This window comes from Rhea americana, unplaced genomic scaffold, assembly GCF_003343005.1.
Source record: "Rhea americana isolate MKP2758 unplaced genomic scaffold, rheAme1 scaffold_8, whole genome shotgun sequence".
In the NCBI taxonomy this organism is placed as follows: domain Eukaryota; kingdom Metazoa; phylum Chordata; class Aves; order Rheiformes; family Rheidae; genus Rhea; species Rhea americana.
The window spans coordinates 1,362,789-1,380,982 of NW_028186978.1; the positions used below are offsets into that span (position 1 = coordinate 1,362,789).

At 40.7% G+C, this 18,194-nt stretch overlaps 1 protein-coding gene across 1 annotated transcript in view; it reads right to left on the reverse strand.

Moving 5' to 3' along the window:
* Window positions 1–374: 374 nt before the first annotated feature.
* The window catches only part of PDGFRA (platelet derived growth factor receptor alpha), a 29,652-nt gene continuing 11,832 nt past the window's right edge, over window positions 375–18,194 (reverse strand). The window contains exons 12-22 of the mRNA XM_085322762.1: window positions 14,111–14,215; window positions 12,607–12,717; window positions 12,175–12,328; window positions 10,846–11,012; window positions 9,558–9,673; window positions 8,862–8,984; window positions 8,136–8,247; window positions 5,868–5,967; window positions 5,633–5,738; window positions 4,636–4,871; window positions 375–3,789 (exon numbers count right to left, since the gene is read on the reverse strand). Coding sequence (XP_085178888.1) covers window positions 3,642–3,789; window positions 4,636–4,871; window positions 5,633–5,738; window positions 5,868–5,967; window positions 8,136–8,247; window positions 8,862–8,984; window positions 9,558–9,673; window positions 10,846–11,012; window positions 12,175–12,328; window positions 12,607–12,717; window positions 14,111–14,215 — 1,478 coding nt within the window. The 3' untranslated portion in view covers window positions 375–3,641. The remainder of the gene's footprint in view (window positions 3,790–4,635; window positions 4,872–5,632; window positions 5,739–5,867; window positions 5,968–8,135; window positions 8,248–8,861; window positions 8,985–9,557; window positions 9,674–10,845; window positions 11,013–12,174; window positions 12,329–12,606; window positions 12,718–14,110; window positions 14,216–18,194) is intronic.

The window sequence follows — 18,194 nt, forward strand, 5'->3', positions numbered from 1 at the left end:
GGACACAGCGTCCCATGCCTCTGCGGGTGCAGTCAAGCAGGTGGTGGACCTGCTAGCGCTCACCCTGCGGCGGCCGCCAAGGGCTGCCGTCCCGTATGGCGGCTCAGTGCCCCGTGCGCTGCCTGTGCTCTGCACACCGCCACAGTCAAGTTTTGAGGGGCAACGTGGCTCCCCACAGACATCACTCGCTTTCCAGGTCGTATGCTCATATGCACTTTTTCACCTCCTCGAAGGGCTCAGAGCCCTGCTTGCCCTTGCTGTGTGGTAGCTTTGCAGAACACTCAATTAACCAAAAACATCTACAACCCCCCCCCCCCCAAGCAAGACTGATTCTTTATAACCATCTTTCAATAAGTGAGTATAGACCCCTCACATATCCTTAAATTATATATCATTTATTGAAATATAGAGATCTTAATTTACAGGGTTTTTTAAAGACAAAATATCAACAGGGGCATTTTGTAATACATTTTGTGCCTACCATCACTCAGGCCAGTTTGCCCTTCTTGAAACATTTCACAACAGCCACCATTTTGGAAATACTTCCTTTTTTATTATTCTAAAATATAACTTTTGGACATTCAAAGTGCAACAGTTAACGTGCCTGTGGAATATATCACAGTAAAAAAAAATATAAACAAAAGGCAGTGATATAGCTGTCATAAATGTTTGGCAGTATTCTAGAAGTCTATATAAAAATACTTATATACATATTGATGTATAACATCACCATATCTTACGTCCTTCATCGTGTAATAGGACCATTTTTTACAAGTTGCAGACCACACTGTAAGGAATTGGTTGGCCATTCCAAATCACAAGCTGTGTTTCATAGGCTAATGCTGATTGTCACTATACAATTACTCTAGAGAAAGAATTGGGAATATCTCTTCCAGCGGCTTCTCAAAAATAAAGCCATAAAAGAAAAAGTCTGTAATACTGGAAATACTGTAAAACAAAATGAATTATCCTCTCCTACTCTAGTAAGTCCCCTCTCTTCCTCTACCTCTCCTTACCAATTTCTAGGCTAGTTTTTCTGATGCCGAGCCTGAAATGAGCTGGGTTCAGCTAGACCCCTGCAAGGATGCAGGTCATTACATGGTAGTCATGACATGATGGAAAACTATCATTACCAGAGATCAGAAAGTAAGCCAGTTCTGGTTCTCATCTCCAGTTTGGGTCTAGAGCCAAGACACGTTTTGAGATTCAGGATGAAACCAGTGAGAGGAAGGGGAGACCAAGTGAAAATATCTTTATATTCCAGTACCTGATATAATTAAACATGCTGGGCCTGATTTTCAAACCATAAAGAACACGAGGCCATGTGCAAAAATGCAGGTGAATCTGCTTGCCTAATTTGAGTGTGTAGTTGTACTGATTACACATGCAAATTAAGGCATGTGTGGTCTCAAGAGGCCTTTCAGATATCTGGGATATCTAATAGATCATTTGTGTTTTCCAAATTTGTATTTCATAGTCATAGGGAGGCATCATCTCATCTGTCCTGGCTACATCAAGAGCCTTTAAATTTCACAGTTATCCCTGTACAGACACAGTTTATCCCTGTGTTTTGCTAAAGCACTGCTTCCAAAAAGACACTCGATCTGTCGACTGCAAGGAATGGAGGATGTGCCATTGCTCATAGTTCGTTCGGACTGTTAGCCATCCTCAGGGCTGAAAATCTCTGTGCCTTGCTTCAAGTCATATTTTCACATTTGCAGTACATTTGTACATGGCCTTACTCAGATGACATTTTTAAATCCAGATCCAGAATTATTTGCCTGTAACACTGATAATATTACATTTGTTTTCATCTGATCAACAACTCCCAGCAACAGCTGAAGTCAAGAGGAGTTGTGCAGCTTTTCCTGGGCCATTTAAAGTTGAATTTCAGATTTGTTATTCAGGATCCAGCCAGTATGTTCTCTCCATGACTGCTGGTCTGTCCTTCACACTTCCCAGGAAAATGCTGCAACACAAGAGTGAGTTTGCATCGTGTTTGCATCAAGTGTGTCATGCCAGATGCCAGTCATTTTGTATGAGGCACTCACTGCACCGAATTAGTGCCGAGTCTGAAAGCTGAGCACCAGAAAGGATGGGGTCCACTGTGGTAATGTACCTTTTTCATATGTAAGTCTTCCGAAGCATCATATGTTGATAATACACTTTACAGTGATAGCAGTAATCATAATACTTTGTTTGTGTAAGTGGAGATAAACAATAAACAACGAGTGCAGACTGAGAGTGGATTCGTTTTCATGCACCTTCCTCCAAAAAACACACCTGGAAGCAATTACTGTTTGTAGTTACAGTCTGTAAAGATAATAGTTTTCTGATGCTGTTTAAACCTGATAACTAGGACAAGTATATTTGTTGCAGAATTACTTCTGCTTGTTTAATCTGGAGTTCCAGGCTAGGAGAGATGTCTTTGTTCCATGACCAGGTCAAATATCAACTCAATTATTCACAGCTTATCCCAGGATAAGATTTCATTTGAGCACCCATGAAACACTAATAATGGGACGTTGCTGGTGGTTTATCATGTACTGCCATTCTCCAGCACCTTGGAAATGTGGCATAAATTTTCATTTTAAAAAATTTAAAATGTTTAGAACCTGTCTAAATCAGACGACAGTGATCTTTTAGTACATCTGATTAAAAAAGCTACTCAGCTGATAATAAAAAACTAAATCTTAGCACATTAGAAGATACAAATCTTTCTCCATGTGAAAGTAGTTTTAGCTAACCAGGACACTTACTATGCTGTGTGCAGCCAGATAAAACAATAGTTTCATAAAAATTTTCAGGTCATAAATCTTTTTCTCCTACTTAATAAAGTTTCTTGAAACTGTGCTTTTTCTGAAGGACAATGAATTATAAAACATATACTTAGTGTTACTGAAAACAGTAGTAGTAGTATTGTTATGAAAACAGCTATCTTCTATAGTTAATAAAGACTTACTAGGTTTCTAACACCTATTATAGACCGTTTTTTAATTGTTATTATTATTATTATTATTATTCCCCTTTACTTGCATTAATGGTAAAAAGTAGCATTTTTGTAGTACCAGTTAGTCCCTTGTGGTTTTAGACCTTTTTGGTCCAAAAGTGGTTTTTGCATGTTCTTCAATTCACATGATAGTTCAACAGCAGCTGACACTGAGATTGAGGGAGGAAGTACACAGAATTCATGAGCGATCTCTTCTAAAATCCATAGTATATGTTCAATGTGCACCTCAAAAGATCCTTGAGTGGACAGTTATTTACATAATTACAAAGATGAAGTATTGCTGCAGTGGAAATTCCATCCATCAAAGTCATATGAATGCCCTTGAAACACACAACTGGTCTGTTTGTGGCCTTTTCCTTTGTCCTTCTACCAGTTCAAATGGCAAACAACACTGAGATGCTACTGAAATACTGCAAGAAGCAACACTAAAAAAAATCCATCTTCAACATGTCTCTTTCATTCGTAGTCAGGCTGATTCCCATGCCCATCACTGGGAGTTTTTCTGTAAAAGTCCGTCTTCGCATCCTTTACATCGCAATAAAGTGGTTTTCTCTGTGGAGCAGAAGTCTGTAGACTGTATGGCAAGCTTCTCCTTGTGCAGAGCTGGAAGGTGTTTGTGGCTTCTGGGGGKTTACAGGAAGCTGTCCTCTACCAGGTCTGAGGAGTCAATCCCGATGTCGTCCATCATGTCAATGTCCTCAATGGTCTCATCCTCTCTCTTGATAAAAGTAGAGCTGCTGGAACCAGTTTCAATGGCACTTTCTTCAGATGTCTGGGAACTGGAAGAGACAAACCTCTCAGCACCAACATACACAACAAATGCAGCTAAGCAAGCATAATACTCTAATTTCTAGTAGAACTGAACACCAACTCCCCACACACTTTCTCACACACAGAGCACTCTTAGGTAACTCGGACTGCACATTTATTAGGATATGGCACATCCTGCATCTCAGGGATAATGAGCCACCTTGGAATTCAGATGGGCAGATTGTATGTTCCTCAATACCATTTCTGCCAGAGACTCATTAAAGAAATAACAGATTAACTGGATATTACTCTATGACACTACCGTGATAGTAGATCAGTCAGGCAAATACAGGGAACTTAGATGACAATAAGATGGTGTAACAGAGAGAGGCCATAAATCTTAACCCAGAAGTAGTAAAAGGTCCTGGATACCCTTCCATCAATGAAAAAAAATGCCAGTGCAGTCACTAAAAAACAATTTATTGTGAATTTTCGAGCTGGTCTCACATGGAACAAATCAAGCCCTTGAGACCTCACGCCGAGGTCCAAGTCATTAAGCTGTAGGAGGAAAATGTCTTGTAAAACGTGCCCAAAGAGCCATCAGCAGCTGCTATTAGTGGGCCAAGTTAGCAAGAGAATCTCAGGGGCACACAGGAGCACCTACCAGCAATTCCCATCCCATCCAGTATTCCAAAGAGGTCCACATGAGGCATTTCTCATTGAGCACACCATAGCCACGCTTACGTGGGATCTTCTTTGCAATTAGTTCCAGCAGAGCCAAGGAAACTATTTGTGTGGTAAGATTCTAGAGACTGTGAATGTAGATAGTCTAATATGACCCAGAATGAAGACTTTGGGCTGCTGACTCCACCTACCTGTGCCTGTTCCTTTTGCCAAGCTCATCTTCAGAAACAGGGTCAATGTCAGGCAGGGGAATGATGTATCCACTGTCAGCACTCAGTCTCTGCTCATCAAATCCACTTTCCCTGTCCTTTAACTTATCTTCATTCTTGTAGGTGACACCAATGTAAGCATTGTCACCATCCCCTCTCATGCGTGTGACAGCTGGGTGATCACTTTTCAGGAAATCCAGATGAATCTTCTCATAGCTCTGAAAATAATAGTTTCAAACCTCTCATTAGATGCTATTCATTAAGGCCTCCTTTCTTCAGCTGAATAACTGTGATTCACTAACCTAGCAAATATTCTGCCCTTTGACCAAAAGTACTGCATGGTTGCCCCAAGGAGCATGAGCACAGGGCACATAATTTAGAGCCTGCAACAATTTAGAAATTCAAAGGGAGAAAGAACAAGTAGATTTGGGGAGATGCAGGGGTGAGTGTGGCAGCACAGAGTAGACCTGTAGATATGGAAGAGGGRTAGAGAGAGAGGGAAAGGTGTGAAGGCAGCTGGGGAAAGGAAACCCTACGTGAGGAGCAGGTAGAGCTTGTCCAGAGATAAGTATTAAAAATATGAGAAGAAAACTTCCTAATAAATGGTGTTAAGGTCCAAAGGGAGATGGGGAGATTAGACAATAGGGCCAAGCATTCCTTTTTCTAGAATTCTTCCAGTACCTGGAAAATCCCCTTAAAATATACAAAACCAGTATATGGTCTCCAGTAGAAATATTAACACAATAGGGTTTTGTTAGAAATGAAGAGTTCTGCTTCCCAGCTAATACTGAAAAATTGTTTCTCTCAATAACCTTAGCTTCACGTTCCCCAAACATGTAGTGTTCCTGTCTGAATCATTTAATTTACGTGGCTTAGGATGTGTCAGTTCAATGCTCATGGCTCTGACTGTCAGAACAACAGTTACAAACCCCTCTGAAAATGTATGCAGAAAATACAGAGGAAATTCCAAAGAGCAAACCTTTTTATACTCCCCAGGCAACAAACTCTCCACAATTTCACTCAAATGGTAAAAAGAAGGTCTTTTCTCTGGTTCACTGTTCCAGCACTTCACCATGATCTCATACCTGCAGATAAGATGGAGATCAATTAACTGGTTTTAACTGGTTGGGAGAGGAAAACACATAATCAAACAGAAACTAAAGCTGAAATTTTCTGGAGACAGACTGGGCACTGAAAGCCAAATGTGTACTTACACTTCATTGGTAGCATGATCTGGTTTTGCCATTCGGTAACCACTCTTTATCTTATTGTAGAAAGTAGAATCAACCATCATGCCAGGATAAGGTGTGCCACCTGCAGACAAAAAAATGAGAAAAAGACTATTATATATTGTATTAATACTTGCAGCCTTGTAATAAACCACTGCTCATGATACTGAAAATGAAGGTTCACAAATCCACCAATACCTACTAATGGGTGTTTGCTGAACTATATAAAGAGGTTGAACCATGGAAAAGTGCACAATTCAGTTTTCTGCTTAATACTCAGGTAAATTTTAAGAAGTCTTGGAGAGTGCTGAGGATATATGTGAGTGTAGAAGGGTGAGAGACAGCTTTGTAAAGCTGTTTTAAGGTAAGTTCAAAGACTGGAATACCCCTTCTGGATAGTGATCATTTTATGTTTTGTGAAGTATCAAGAACAAGGAACTGATGGTAGAAATAATAGTTAACAAGCATAGGAACTGTATTTTCCATAGAATTGAAGATTCCTAGCATTATAATCTGTTACTTGTAATGTCAAGTGGCCCTAAATTGGAACTTGCTTATAAAACTGAAACATCACCCTTCTGCTGGTGAAGGGGAATGACTATCCATGAAGAGTGTGCCAAATGTTGTCTTGATGCTCATGTCAAAAAATGTTAACATTATAGCTTAACATGCCATCAAAATTAATGCAACTGAGCTAAAGCTGGTAAAAATGAAAAAATGAAGTACACTGTATGATGCATCTGCTGCAATTTATTTGTACTGATTACGACCAGTCAAAGCCACAGTCTGCTGCTCCACGGACTCCTCCATAGCTGGGCTCATTGGGGAAAAGCTGCTCAACACCCAAGCTATCACCAAAGCACAGCAGCTCTCTCAGCTTTCATGTGGCTTGTTGGTGGGCTCTTGGAGGACTGTCCTCTCACAGCATAACATGCATACTGCAGTGCTTAAATGAAGCCACTCTGACTGGACAACTAGTTTTAGACCACAGCTAGCACATGAAGTGCAAGGGTAAACTTGAATTTTCGACTCAGCTCCTAAGCTCCTAAGCTAACATCACTAAGTGATCATTTGGGGTGCACAGATATCACAGCACTCAGGCTTGGTTGTCGCTGATGGGTAAAAGGTTCGCTGAAACAGAAGTCAATGTCACAGCAAGATATCAAAACTGACGTTCAGAACCAATTGAGCTGCAGATACGCTTTTTTCACAAGAAAGAGCAGCTTTCTGAGGAGCACGYACACTGCAATCTTTACTGCAGAGATGTCAATCTTTTCAAAAGCAAGATTTCACCTAAAACAGCTTCGGACTCTCCCTTATAAACTGGACAGGCAAGCACAGCCTTAGCTGTGCCTGAGCTCGCCATCTCTGCAATGGCACCACTGTGCTTCCCCGGCATGCTGAGGAAAGGATGTTTACARGCTCCTGCGGTGCTCAGAGATTGCAGTAACCAGCACTGTAAATAATGAGGTGAATGCTGTTTTCTGAGAAGCAGTTATATGACAGCCTATTATAGAAAATACCATCAGGCTTGGAGTTGCCACGGGCCAGTTAGAGATACCACCCAGGTGTGATGGGTTCTACTCGCAGTAAATCTAGGCGACGCACACGCGATGAATCAGACCAGCCGCCCRCCCGGGAGGCCAATTAATCAGGCTGATCCCAAATGGGAACCAAACATCGTAACTGCTACGCAGTGTCGTAGCCACTACACTTTGCCATAAACCAATCGTGTGAACAGAGCTGCCCCGGGAATGAGGAATCGGTGTCCCGGAAGAATGGCATTTGTTTTCATTTTGTAACGGGGCTAAAACAGGATCTTCTGAAATGTATATGAAGACACCATTTCAGAACAGCCACTAGGCTCAGGTGCGGTCCAAGGCTCCCTGTTACACAGGAGGCCCCTGGCCATCAAACTGTAGGTTAATTGAGGAAACACCTTCTTTCCCATTTTAGCCAGAAATTCTTTCTTGACCTGGAGAGACCAATACTTTTCCATAGAAATTTTTCACTCGGTACTTTCGATTTTCTAACAAAAAATTATCTTGCAAAAAAATTCAAATGAGAACTTCAGGAGAGTATGGACTTTTTATTTCATACCTAGCATCGGGATCTGGAATGTCATATAGAAGAATAACTAATAATTAATTCCATTTATATATTTTCACTGTGGAATTTGAAATACTTTATGCAGGACAGCTTGAACTGAAAAAGTTTAATTATTGCATGTAAGAAAGTGTACACAGTACATACCAAGAGAAAATATTTCCCACAGCAGAATGCCATAAGACCAGACATCACTTAATGTTGTGTACAGATTGTCAAAAATGCTTTCAGGTGCCATCCATTTTACTGGAAGGAAAGTCTGCAGTGAAAAGAAATAAACCCCAAATCTCACAAATTAATCATTAAAGAAATGTTTCCAGTTAGAGTGGTTGACTGACAACAAGAATYAACATCTCCCTAATAAGAAAATATGTGTTAGCCTTGCTAGTATTTATTTTTAATTCCATATAACACAGTGAGGATCCAGAATTATAAGCAATGTTACAATACACTCCCCAGAAAAATTAATTAAGACATAACTGTATTCATTTACTACTAGCAAATGACCAGGCTGGTTGAGGACACGATATAAAAGGTGGCACTGCTGATCTAGATCTGCTATATCATCGATTGATGTGTTATTACTCTATATATCACAGTGACAGTTCCTTAATAATTTATCCAGTCACATAACTTGCCAGTTAAAATGTAAGCCGGTAAAGTACTAAGTGTGGCCAACCACTTTTCATCTTTCAAGTAGGCGTAGGAAAGTTATGTGAATTAATGGAGTGGGGAAAAATTGTTCTTGAGAGTTTTCATCCCARCTGTCAATTACTATAACCAATACCGAATGGTGAGAGCATTAAACAGCATTTAAAACTGACACTTCTCATTTCGAGTAAAACAGAGCTCGGGAGATTAAGAAGTACGTACGCTGCCCTTGGAGACATAGTTGGAATCATGCATGATGTCTCTAGCCAGTCCAAAATCACATATCTTCACAATTTTTCCTTGAGCCAGAAGGACATTACGAGCTGCCAAGTCACGATGTACACACTGTATGGAGAGAAATTAAGTCATTCAAGGACATGCTAATTCCATGAGGGCCATTTCCCCTCCAGATTTGTTGACTTTCTGGGCACAGTCCTAACAAGGCCTTCTACTGCGCAGGCACCTGGAGTGCACCGCTAGCAGGGGCAGGGAGGCACGAGTCCTCAGAAACAGAGGGGGCTCGTGCAGATCTACTGTGGCGGGCAGAAGGTAGAAGTGATGGYGCCATCCTTTCCCCACTACCCATCATGTGCTAATGACACAGCTCTGTTTCGGACCAGGCTGGCCTGTGGTCGTACAGACCCTCCACTCAGAACCTGCTGAGATCCGCCAGCTCCGACTCCCTGACTTGATCAATGTCAYGGGCTGCGATGGGAGAAGAGGACCGATGCTTTGATTTTTTTCTAACCATGGGGTTCTTGGTTTCTGGGGAAGTGAGAGAGTCATCTAGGACCCCAAAAGACTATTATTTTTTGTTGTGTTTTCAAAATCTAAATTGAAACGCATAGTTGGAGGTGAAGCCATTTGATCTCTTTCTTACATTTTTACTTACATTTTACTTACTTTTTATTTACTTACATTTTTAGAGGCCAAGAATTCCATTCCCCGTGCAACCTGATAGGTGAAGCTCAGCAAATCCAGTAGGCTGAGGCCTTCTGAACTGTCATCCGAAAGGAGATTTTTGACTTCTGATTCTGTTGAAAAAGAGAGAAAAATGTTTGTGCTACAAAAGTAGAGAGTGTGAAAGCAGCACCCATTTCCCTTTATCCACCGTGACTCTGAACTGATGACTTTAACAGATAAGCGTGATCAAAACAGGCTTTTCATAACAGCTAATCACTTTTCATGTCTGCATCAGTCACTGACAAATATTGCATTATTTTAAAAAATCCAATATTAAAAATAGATTTGGGGTTTTATTCTGTCCATAGCCTTTTTTTTTTTTTTCCCAGAGAACTGTGGGAAAAGATGAAGATTAAAAGGTCCACTAAAATATCACATGGGTTGTTTATAGTGTTCAGCATATGGTTCAAAAACATTTATTCAGAGGTGGTAATTTCATAAGATTTTTGTGTATGCATGTACATTTTTATCCATTTACTTTTGCTGAACACTGTTATGTTTCCCAGCAAGTATTCACTGGGACTAATCCAATACCAGCAAAAAGGGGTCAGGAATTCTATGGCAGTGATTCCTATTTTTTTATGAAATATGTCAGCAAAAGCAGTCAAAATTCAGTGATTCATTTACCCCTACTGTCCCAGGGCAGAATATGAGTACATCAGTCTGCCATGTAAATCTGGATCTGGATATGCTTCAGTTCCTGAGGCCTAGAGCCAGAAGTGATTGTGCCTATTTTTAAAGCAAAGCATATTTAATTTCTGAGAAAAGGGATAGGGAATAGGATGCACTCATTATCTTCATTACATAATCCAGGAAAGTATTTGGGAGTGTTCTCCATTTGGTAAGTGTTAGTTAGTACGAAATGTAAATGGAAACAAAGCAATATAAATTATTATTATTGCTCAAAATCTTGCAAAATACAAGGCAGCAATAAAATCACTGCCTCCAAAGACTGTGTCTGTAGCTGTATTGTATAATATAGCCACTCTGTACTCCTGTGTAGAAGCAAAGACACAATTCTACCGCTTCGGCTTCAGCAGGAGCTTGTGCTCCTATCATCAGAGCGTGATGAAAACCAAGAGTATAAGCTTTTAGCTTACAGTTTATACTCATATAGTTTTATACTCCCGTTTTTGTAGCACACAATGGTTTGAGTCCATATCAGAGACAGCAAAAATAAGACATGGCTCTATGCAAGAATTATTGGTATTACTTATGAATGAAGAACAGACAGTTCTGTTACCTGGCATAGATTTTTTCTTGTAYGAAGCAGGGCGATCATACACAGATCTCTGGATATCCGAGTATTTAGAGCCTTCCTTCCTTTCCAGCATCGGCACATACTGAGTTGTATCAGCTTGTTTCATATCCATGTATTCTCCAGTGTTTTCAAAAGATAAAATCACATAACTGAAATTGGGGGGAAAAAAAGCACAGATGTATTGGCCAGGATTGCACAGGTGGCTTCCCTGCCACAGGTATGGTAGTGTATCTGTATATTACCGTACACACATTACCGCATATTATATCTGCTACCAAGTATCACAATGGTCAAGTACAAGTGTCTAAACAATGTCTTTCTGTCAATAACCAGATATGCAAACACATACTGTCTAGCTTCTAAAAATCCCCCTGAATTTAGCTATTACTGCCTAGGACATTTATTTCAAGGTATTCCAAATGATATAAGTAAGCTATTCACTCAGCTTGCGTCAGATCCAGCCCTGCTAAGCAAACCCATGTTCAGACAAACAGTCCTTGCTGTAGTCAGCTACCAAGGCAGCTGGTCTCTTAGCCTGAGTGATTTTTTTGAAGAATCTCTGTACAACTTCTGAATTTTATGACTGCTTTATTGCTGAATGTGTAATGACAAGCCTTCTTTACCATCATCTAGATAAAGCTACAGGATGAACATTAACCATAACAAAACTGTTTAGTCTAGCTAAGYCATCAATAGGTAAAGAAGATTATGTGAGCTTAGAGCATCAGGGTGCTTGAAAGGAAGAAGTTTTGAAGAATGGAAATTCCCCAGACCAGGAAACAAGGAGAACAGCTAGAAGTGATTACTTTTAAAATTCAGGTGGATAGGTAGAGGCAGAAGGACATTTAGACAGAAGAGAGGAACACTGGACTATGCTTTCAAACTAGAAATGTGAGGCTGAAGAACACACAAGTTTTGTATTATTTTCTCCTGATCCATGTATCTCTTATGCTGCTTTGAGCAGAGAGGAATTTGTTTGGAAAGTCTGAGAAGTCTGTGTGCTCCCAGTAGCATATGTGTTTACCAGAGACTGGAGGGAAGGCTGCTGAGCAGCTGGTGACACAGGGCTCCTGGGGCCACAGGGTGTCCCTGCACGTGRGAAAGAGAGGAGAGACTGGATCTGGGACCTATGTCATGAAGAGTGAGTGAAAAGAGCTGAAACCTTCCCAGACCTATGAAACTTGATAAATAAAAATCCAGTGAGAATCACTGTTGACAGCTGTAGCACAAGGAATAAGAGGAAAGTAATAAAGGTTAGCAATGACATGCCCTTAAATTGCAGGACATAGAAATTTTTGTCCAGTTTCCTACCTTCTTGTGCTTTCATCAGCTGGGTTCATCCCAAAGATGTCCAAATCCTTCTTTGGCTTCTCCGGGTGTCGGCTCAGGAAATTGTCCCTGTTCTTATGCAAATAGTTCACCAAATCACCATAAAAGCAGTATTCAGTGATGATGTAAATAGGACCTAATGAAATAAGGCAAAATAACACATAGATAAGTTAAAAAGAAATCCAAAGATAATATATAAAATACACAGATTATCAGGAGCTAGTAACATTTCCATTTACTGTTACAACTGCAATAGTTACAGTTATGATTTTAACTGCTACCAAATAGCAAGTAGAATTATAAAACCTTTTATTTATATACATTTTAAAAATGCTTTACCTGACATTTGTGTGATTGCTAAACAGTGAGCAGTGGCTCCACAGTAAATCTCCATTTTGTGTTAGCCAAACCCACCTGATTTTGTACAGGCTCCAAGCAAATTCACAATATTCAGGTGGGGCCCAAGATGTGTCATTATCTTCAATTCGGACATGAGCGCCTGTTTTTCACTAGATCTAGCTGTAGCTGTTGAAAGAACACACCAGCCACTCAGAGACAACGTTCACTTTTTTTTACAGAAACAATCTCCATTCGGCTAAGTAATCTTTAGACGTATCACTTGCCTAATTAGAACATCTATGGCGTGCTCTCTTGAAGAAGATTTTGTCTTTTACTTGATAAGGAAATTCCATAAGACTTGGAAAGGACTCACGAATCACTGACAAGGGTCTTGTTTGACTCAGCTCAGTAGCTGCCCCAGTCCGTTTGCCCCTTTCCAGTGGGCACCTCAGCTGCCAGCCAGAGGGAGGATGTTTTCCATCCTCCAATCCTCCGAGTCAGTGGATTCCCAAGCACTTTGCAAGCTGCTCATCTCCACATCAGAGGGTGGTTCCTGGGCCAAGCGCTGCAAATTGTTTCCTGTCCTTATTGCAGGTAGTGTCTGGACTTTGTCAGAGAATATCTAATTTGTGCCCACTGAAGACCACACCTTGGGTGCAAACCAACTTGTATTCTATGTGATTTGTATGGTCGTGGTATAGCACCAAGAGCAACTGGCCTGACAGTGTAGGTGYACTGTAAGGCAACCCACCCCTGAGCAAAGGAAGGCTGCTTGGGGAAAAYGACCACAGCGAAGTGTTAATACTCCCTGGTGACACCTGATTGCTGAAATGACTCCTAGCAGATGAAATAAAGTAGCGCTGTTCTGTGGACTGCTCGATTTCATGCTGCAAGACTAACTACAAGCTGGACATTCAAAGATCAGAGGACCACAAAGTGACAGAAAGTCATTTTTGTCCAACTGTGCCATTCTTTTGACAATACCTGGCATGGCCTCTATTTGTAGCAACTTATGTGTACAAGACCCATACTGCCGTCCTCACAATACAGAATTGACTTGAGAAAAGCCCAGAATTATTTATGGAATTACTTTTATCATCTACATCTCATCATGTAATATTTCCCTATGCTTGACACTCATTTGATATGGCTGATATTCATTTCACGTTCCCTCCAGAGTTGCTACAGCAAATTCTTAGCTGTGATCAACTGGATAATCTTCAGTGGACTGAAGAGTATCCCATGAGACCTGACTATTTCTGGTTTGCTATACTGTTTTAATTTGATATCAGAAATATTCATGATTATTTTATCTTTTTCTGAACTTGATAAGTGTTATCACGAGTGTTACAGCCCATACAGCTAAAATCAAACCTCTGATATTCTCAGAAGGCTGGACACTGCCTGAAAAAACTGCAAATGTCTTGAAGAAATCTAAGATATAATTTCAAATTCAAGTCATTCTGTAGGTTATTTTCAACTTCAGATAAGGAGAAACGATGTATACACAAGCAATGCTTAAATAACCTTGTGGAAACATGCTCTCTTCAGCTTGGGAAATGGAAGGATGGTAACTTACGTTTCAGCATTTTCACAGCTACTTTCATCACTGGTTGGGAGCGACTCAGCCCATATGCAGTCCCTTCAACAACTTTTCCAAAGGCGCCAGAACCAAGAATTCGACCTGAACACAACAGAGACTGTTTTTTATTCCAGAGATTAACAGCAACTCGCCTCATTTCCTGCTTCCATTCCTCTTCCCCCGTGGAATGAGCACGCTCCTTTACCCAGACCATAGGTATTATTATAATTACTGTTGTTGTTAAGCAGAAAAAGCAAATACATTTTAAACAAATGCTGCCATTAAATGCAATTTCTGAACAAAATCAAACAAGCAAACATCAGGAGCACATCTGCCGTGGGAGCCTGTAGGAAGGAGCTTTGAGAACCAACTGCTTTCATACAATTTTGTCTCCCGCTCTGCCTTAACTCCCTCATGTTACCCTTTCTAAACATTGATTTTATTGTGTTTAATTTGACTGTTCTGTCTCAGTCAATATCCAACTAGTTGTGCCTAGTTTCAGCTGTGCCCTTTACTTAAGATCTGAATTGGACCCCTTAGCTGTGGTATTATCCAATGTTGGATACATCTAGCAGTCRGATAGACTAAAGAGAATCAGCGGCATATTTGAGAATATAAAACCAGGACCATCAGTGATCTGAAAGAAGTTGAAATACATATTGATCACATATGAGGAGAAACTCCTCTGAAGTTTAATGTACAAGTGTGTTTCATATGCTTGAATAAATTTTATTGCAAATTTCCAAGTGCTATAATAAAACAGCCAGTGTTTATACACACTTTACTCTTTCCACAATCAATTTAGACAAAAATTTTGGATTATCATATCCTGCCTTCCGTTATGGATACAGCATGCAGAATAACTGTGTACAGATTGAGCCAGATTTTAGAGAAATATGAACTGCACAAACATACTCCAAAATACTGTATTTCATAGCTTCCATATTGAAAAGCAAGTTCATTATGGAAATGTTTATTCAGTGAATAAACTTGTATATAAACTCCAGATGCCAGGACATTATCATATTCCTGATGAGCGTGCTGGTTTATTTTATGTTGTTTTTTGAACATCCAGCAYAGGGAGAGTAAGTGGTGTTTCTTACTATAGAGAAATACAGCATTTTGTCTTTGACATTTGCATGCAATTTGAACTGGCTATCTCCTACACTTTTGAAGGTGTTATCTGACATGCAATACCATGTGTTTCRGTTATCCTCAAGCTACAGTCTACACTTTTATCATATACATGCTTTCAGCAGGGTGTTTTCAGCCAAGAAAAGATTTGCATCATTAACAGRCACAAGAAATGGTTAAAGCATGTTTAGCTGTGTTACCACTGAAGAGACTCTCCAAGGTTAKGACAGTGTAGTTTGTCATGCACAAAAAAATATGCAATTTGTTTTCAAGATTCCTGTGCTCCAAAGGTTACTCTTCCCAGTCAGGATGTGAGAAAGCTTCCCACTAAATTTCAAACTAATTCAAACAACCTGAGTCTGAAATTTGGCCCCTGAAATTTTTCAGAGMGAAGATCTGGGAGCCACATGGCAGGATGCAGCCCTCCAGAAAGTGATGGCATTTGTTGAGGCTCCTTGATCTTCTTGTCTTCACAAGCCAATTCCTCCTCAGTCCATATTGCCAATCGAGCATGAGATGCGCATCTCCCTCCCCAGCACCTCCGCCACGTCTGGGAGCATGTGGAGACAGTGAGAGCACTTCCTGAGTGGCAGGCAGCTATTACTGTTATTTCCCCTTTTCACCCCTCTCTATACATTAGGCCCGGCCCCACATGCTTTACACTTGAAATTTGGAGCCAGGTGGGATCTGACTGCGCCAGGGTTAGATGCATCTGTAATGCAACAAGCTTCTTTGTGTTCGTRATGTGGAGGCCTTGACTGTAGCCCAAAAGTATACTAAGTTTTACTTTTCTTAATATAAAGGAGTATTTTCCACCCTTATCTGCCTATCAGAGAACAGTGCTACTTCTCTGTAACAGAGGGACTGCCCAGAGACCAGTTACACCAGGCTCCTTAAACTAGTGGAGGAATCATATGGGGGTTATTTTCTGTTGTGTCTCTATATCCATCCACAGAACTACTCTGCTGAGATTGCCCAAGAGATGCCATTTTTCTGCTCTGGGGAATACAAATATAAACATGAAGTCTGTGAATTTGTTCAGACATAACCTTCTCACGTGGATGCCTCTCTGGTTAAAATGGAGCTGTGATGATCAGATCATTTAAATAAGTCTTCAAATTCAAGCCATACTCTCATGATCAATACCAAAAGGCAGCAAGTGACAGGCTTTACAATCTACATCCATTTTCTAGACTCACAGGAAACTAGATAACACTTTGCTAAATGCTGTATAACTACTTAACTTGCCTTTTACAAGCTGCAGATGGGGTGGGTTAGAGACAGGTTAACTTTGTTAGACCAGGGTTTCATTTTACTAAGGCCACCATGAGAAATATGTGGCTCCCTGGGGAGCAAAGGGAGCAAGGCTGCCACCTTTCTACTGTAATCCAAAAATCCTGRATAACAGTGGGGAGGGAGCTCATCCTTTAAACACCCTACTTTCTGCTGTCCCACTGGAGGAGGAGGCCATGGCCGTGGCAGTACCAGAGTCCTCCCAGGAGAAGGCAGTGGCATACAGGCAGCTCACTGCGTTGCAAGCTTTCTCTTCCCTACATCTTGCACAAGTTGCTTAGTGCTTTAAACAGCAGGCTACTATATACTTTATGGGGGAGGGATAGCAAAGGGAAATTTGCAGCGTAACCCAGATTTATCAGTCGCAACTGCAGCTAGCCRATGTTCAGAGCTGGCGTGTAACACRGCACAGCACTCCAGGCACTACCAGCGAGGAGAGCAAAGCAATGCCAGCTGGCTTTCACAGCTGCGAAGGCGAGCGCTCGTCTGAACAAGCCGAAACAGCTCTGTATCCTCGGTGCTTCAGAGTGCCCCTGAGCTAAAGGTGCAATCCCCTTGCGGCTGTCTCCCGCTCCAACAGCAGAAAACCCTGGCAAACCAGAACATCGGACCCAGAAACAAAACAGGTCCCCAGCAGCCTGAGACAAGGTATTACATATAGCAAAACTGCTGGGCGGATATATATTGACCGTGTCAAGGGGGAAGAAAACTGCTAAAAGAACATGCAGCGCTAGTTTTTAAAGCAGTTACTATTGTGACTGTACTTGTAAACAGGAAGGCATTGAAGTAAACTGAACCTCATGAGTCAGAGGGAAACAAAATCGCAGTGGTGGTCTATTAACAGCTCAGATGTGACAAATCCTTTTAGGCATGTAATTAAAGTCTGAGTTGTAATAAAATAATTCCTCCTTTAAATATCCTCCTTCTCCTAGTTTTCAATTAGCAATATGATTTTAATTAGAGGACATTGTTCCTGAACCAGAAATGTTTGTGCCTCTTCTTTCAAGAATTAATATCAATTCCTTCTATATAACAGGAGAAGTAGTACACCAAGGGAACATGTTCCTTAAAATATATCAGACAAAAACATCTTTCAGTTTTCTTCTCCTGTATTTTGTGTACACAGCTTAAGCACAGATACATGTAGGAGAGGACTATCATAAATATCTAAAGCACAACCTGGATAGACCATTACAATTATTTACAATTATTATAATTATCTATTACTTTCAATTGATATAAATGATAGATTGGGCCAGCCCTGAAGAATTATTAGCTGAATTATGTATGAACTACAATGCAGGAAGAACAAAGCAAAAAAGCAGAGGGGGAAGGAAGAAGGACAGCATTCATAAAAATAAGATTATGCAGTTACTCAGCAATGATACATGTACTTCATGGATTAATAATTTTAAAAATATTTTTAATAAATCTGCATAATTCTTTCCAGATCTCACTTGGCTTCTGCACATGAATATATGAGTGTCTTGCAGACAAAAAAAAAGCTGATTCACTTCTTGTGGGTGCCTCAGCAGAAGTGAGTCGTGGAGCTGGAATTCGACAGTGGGAGGGGTGGCACAAGCCCYTTCGAGGCAGGCCTGATACGTGCGGGGCATGTGGTAGAAAGCTGGAATGGAGGCCCGGAGGCACCAGC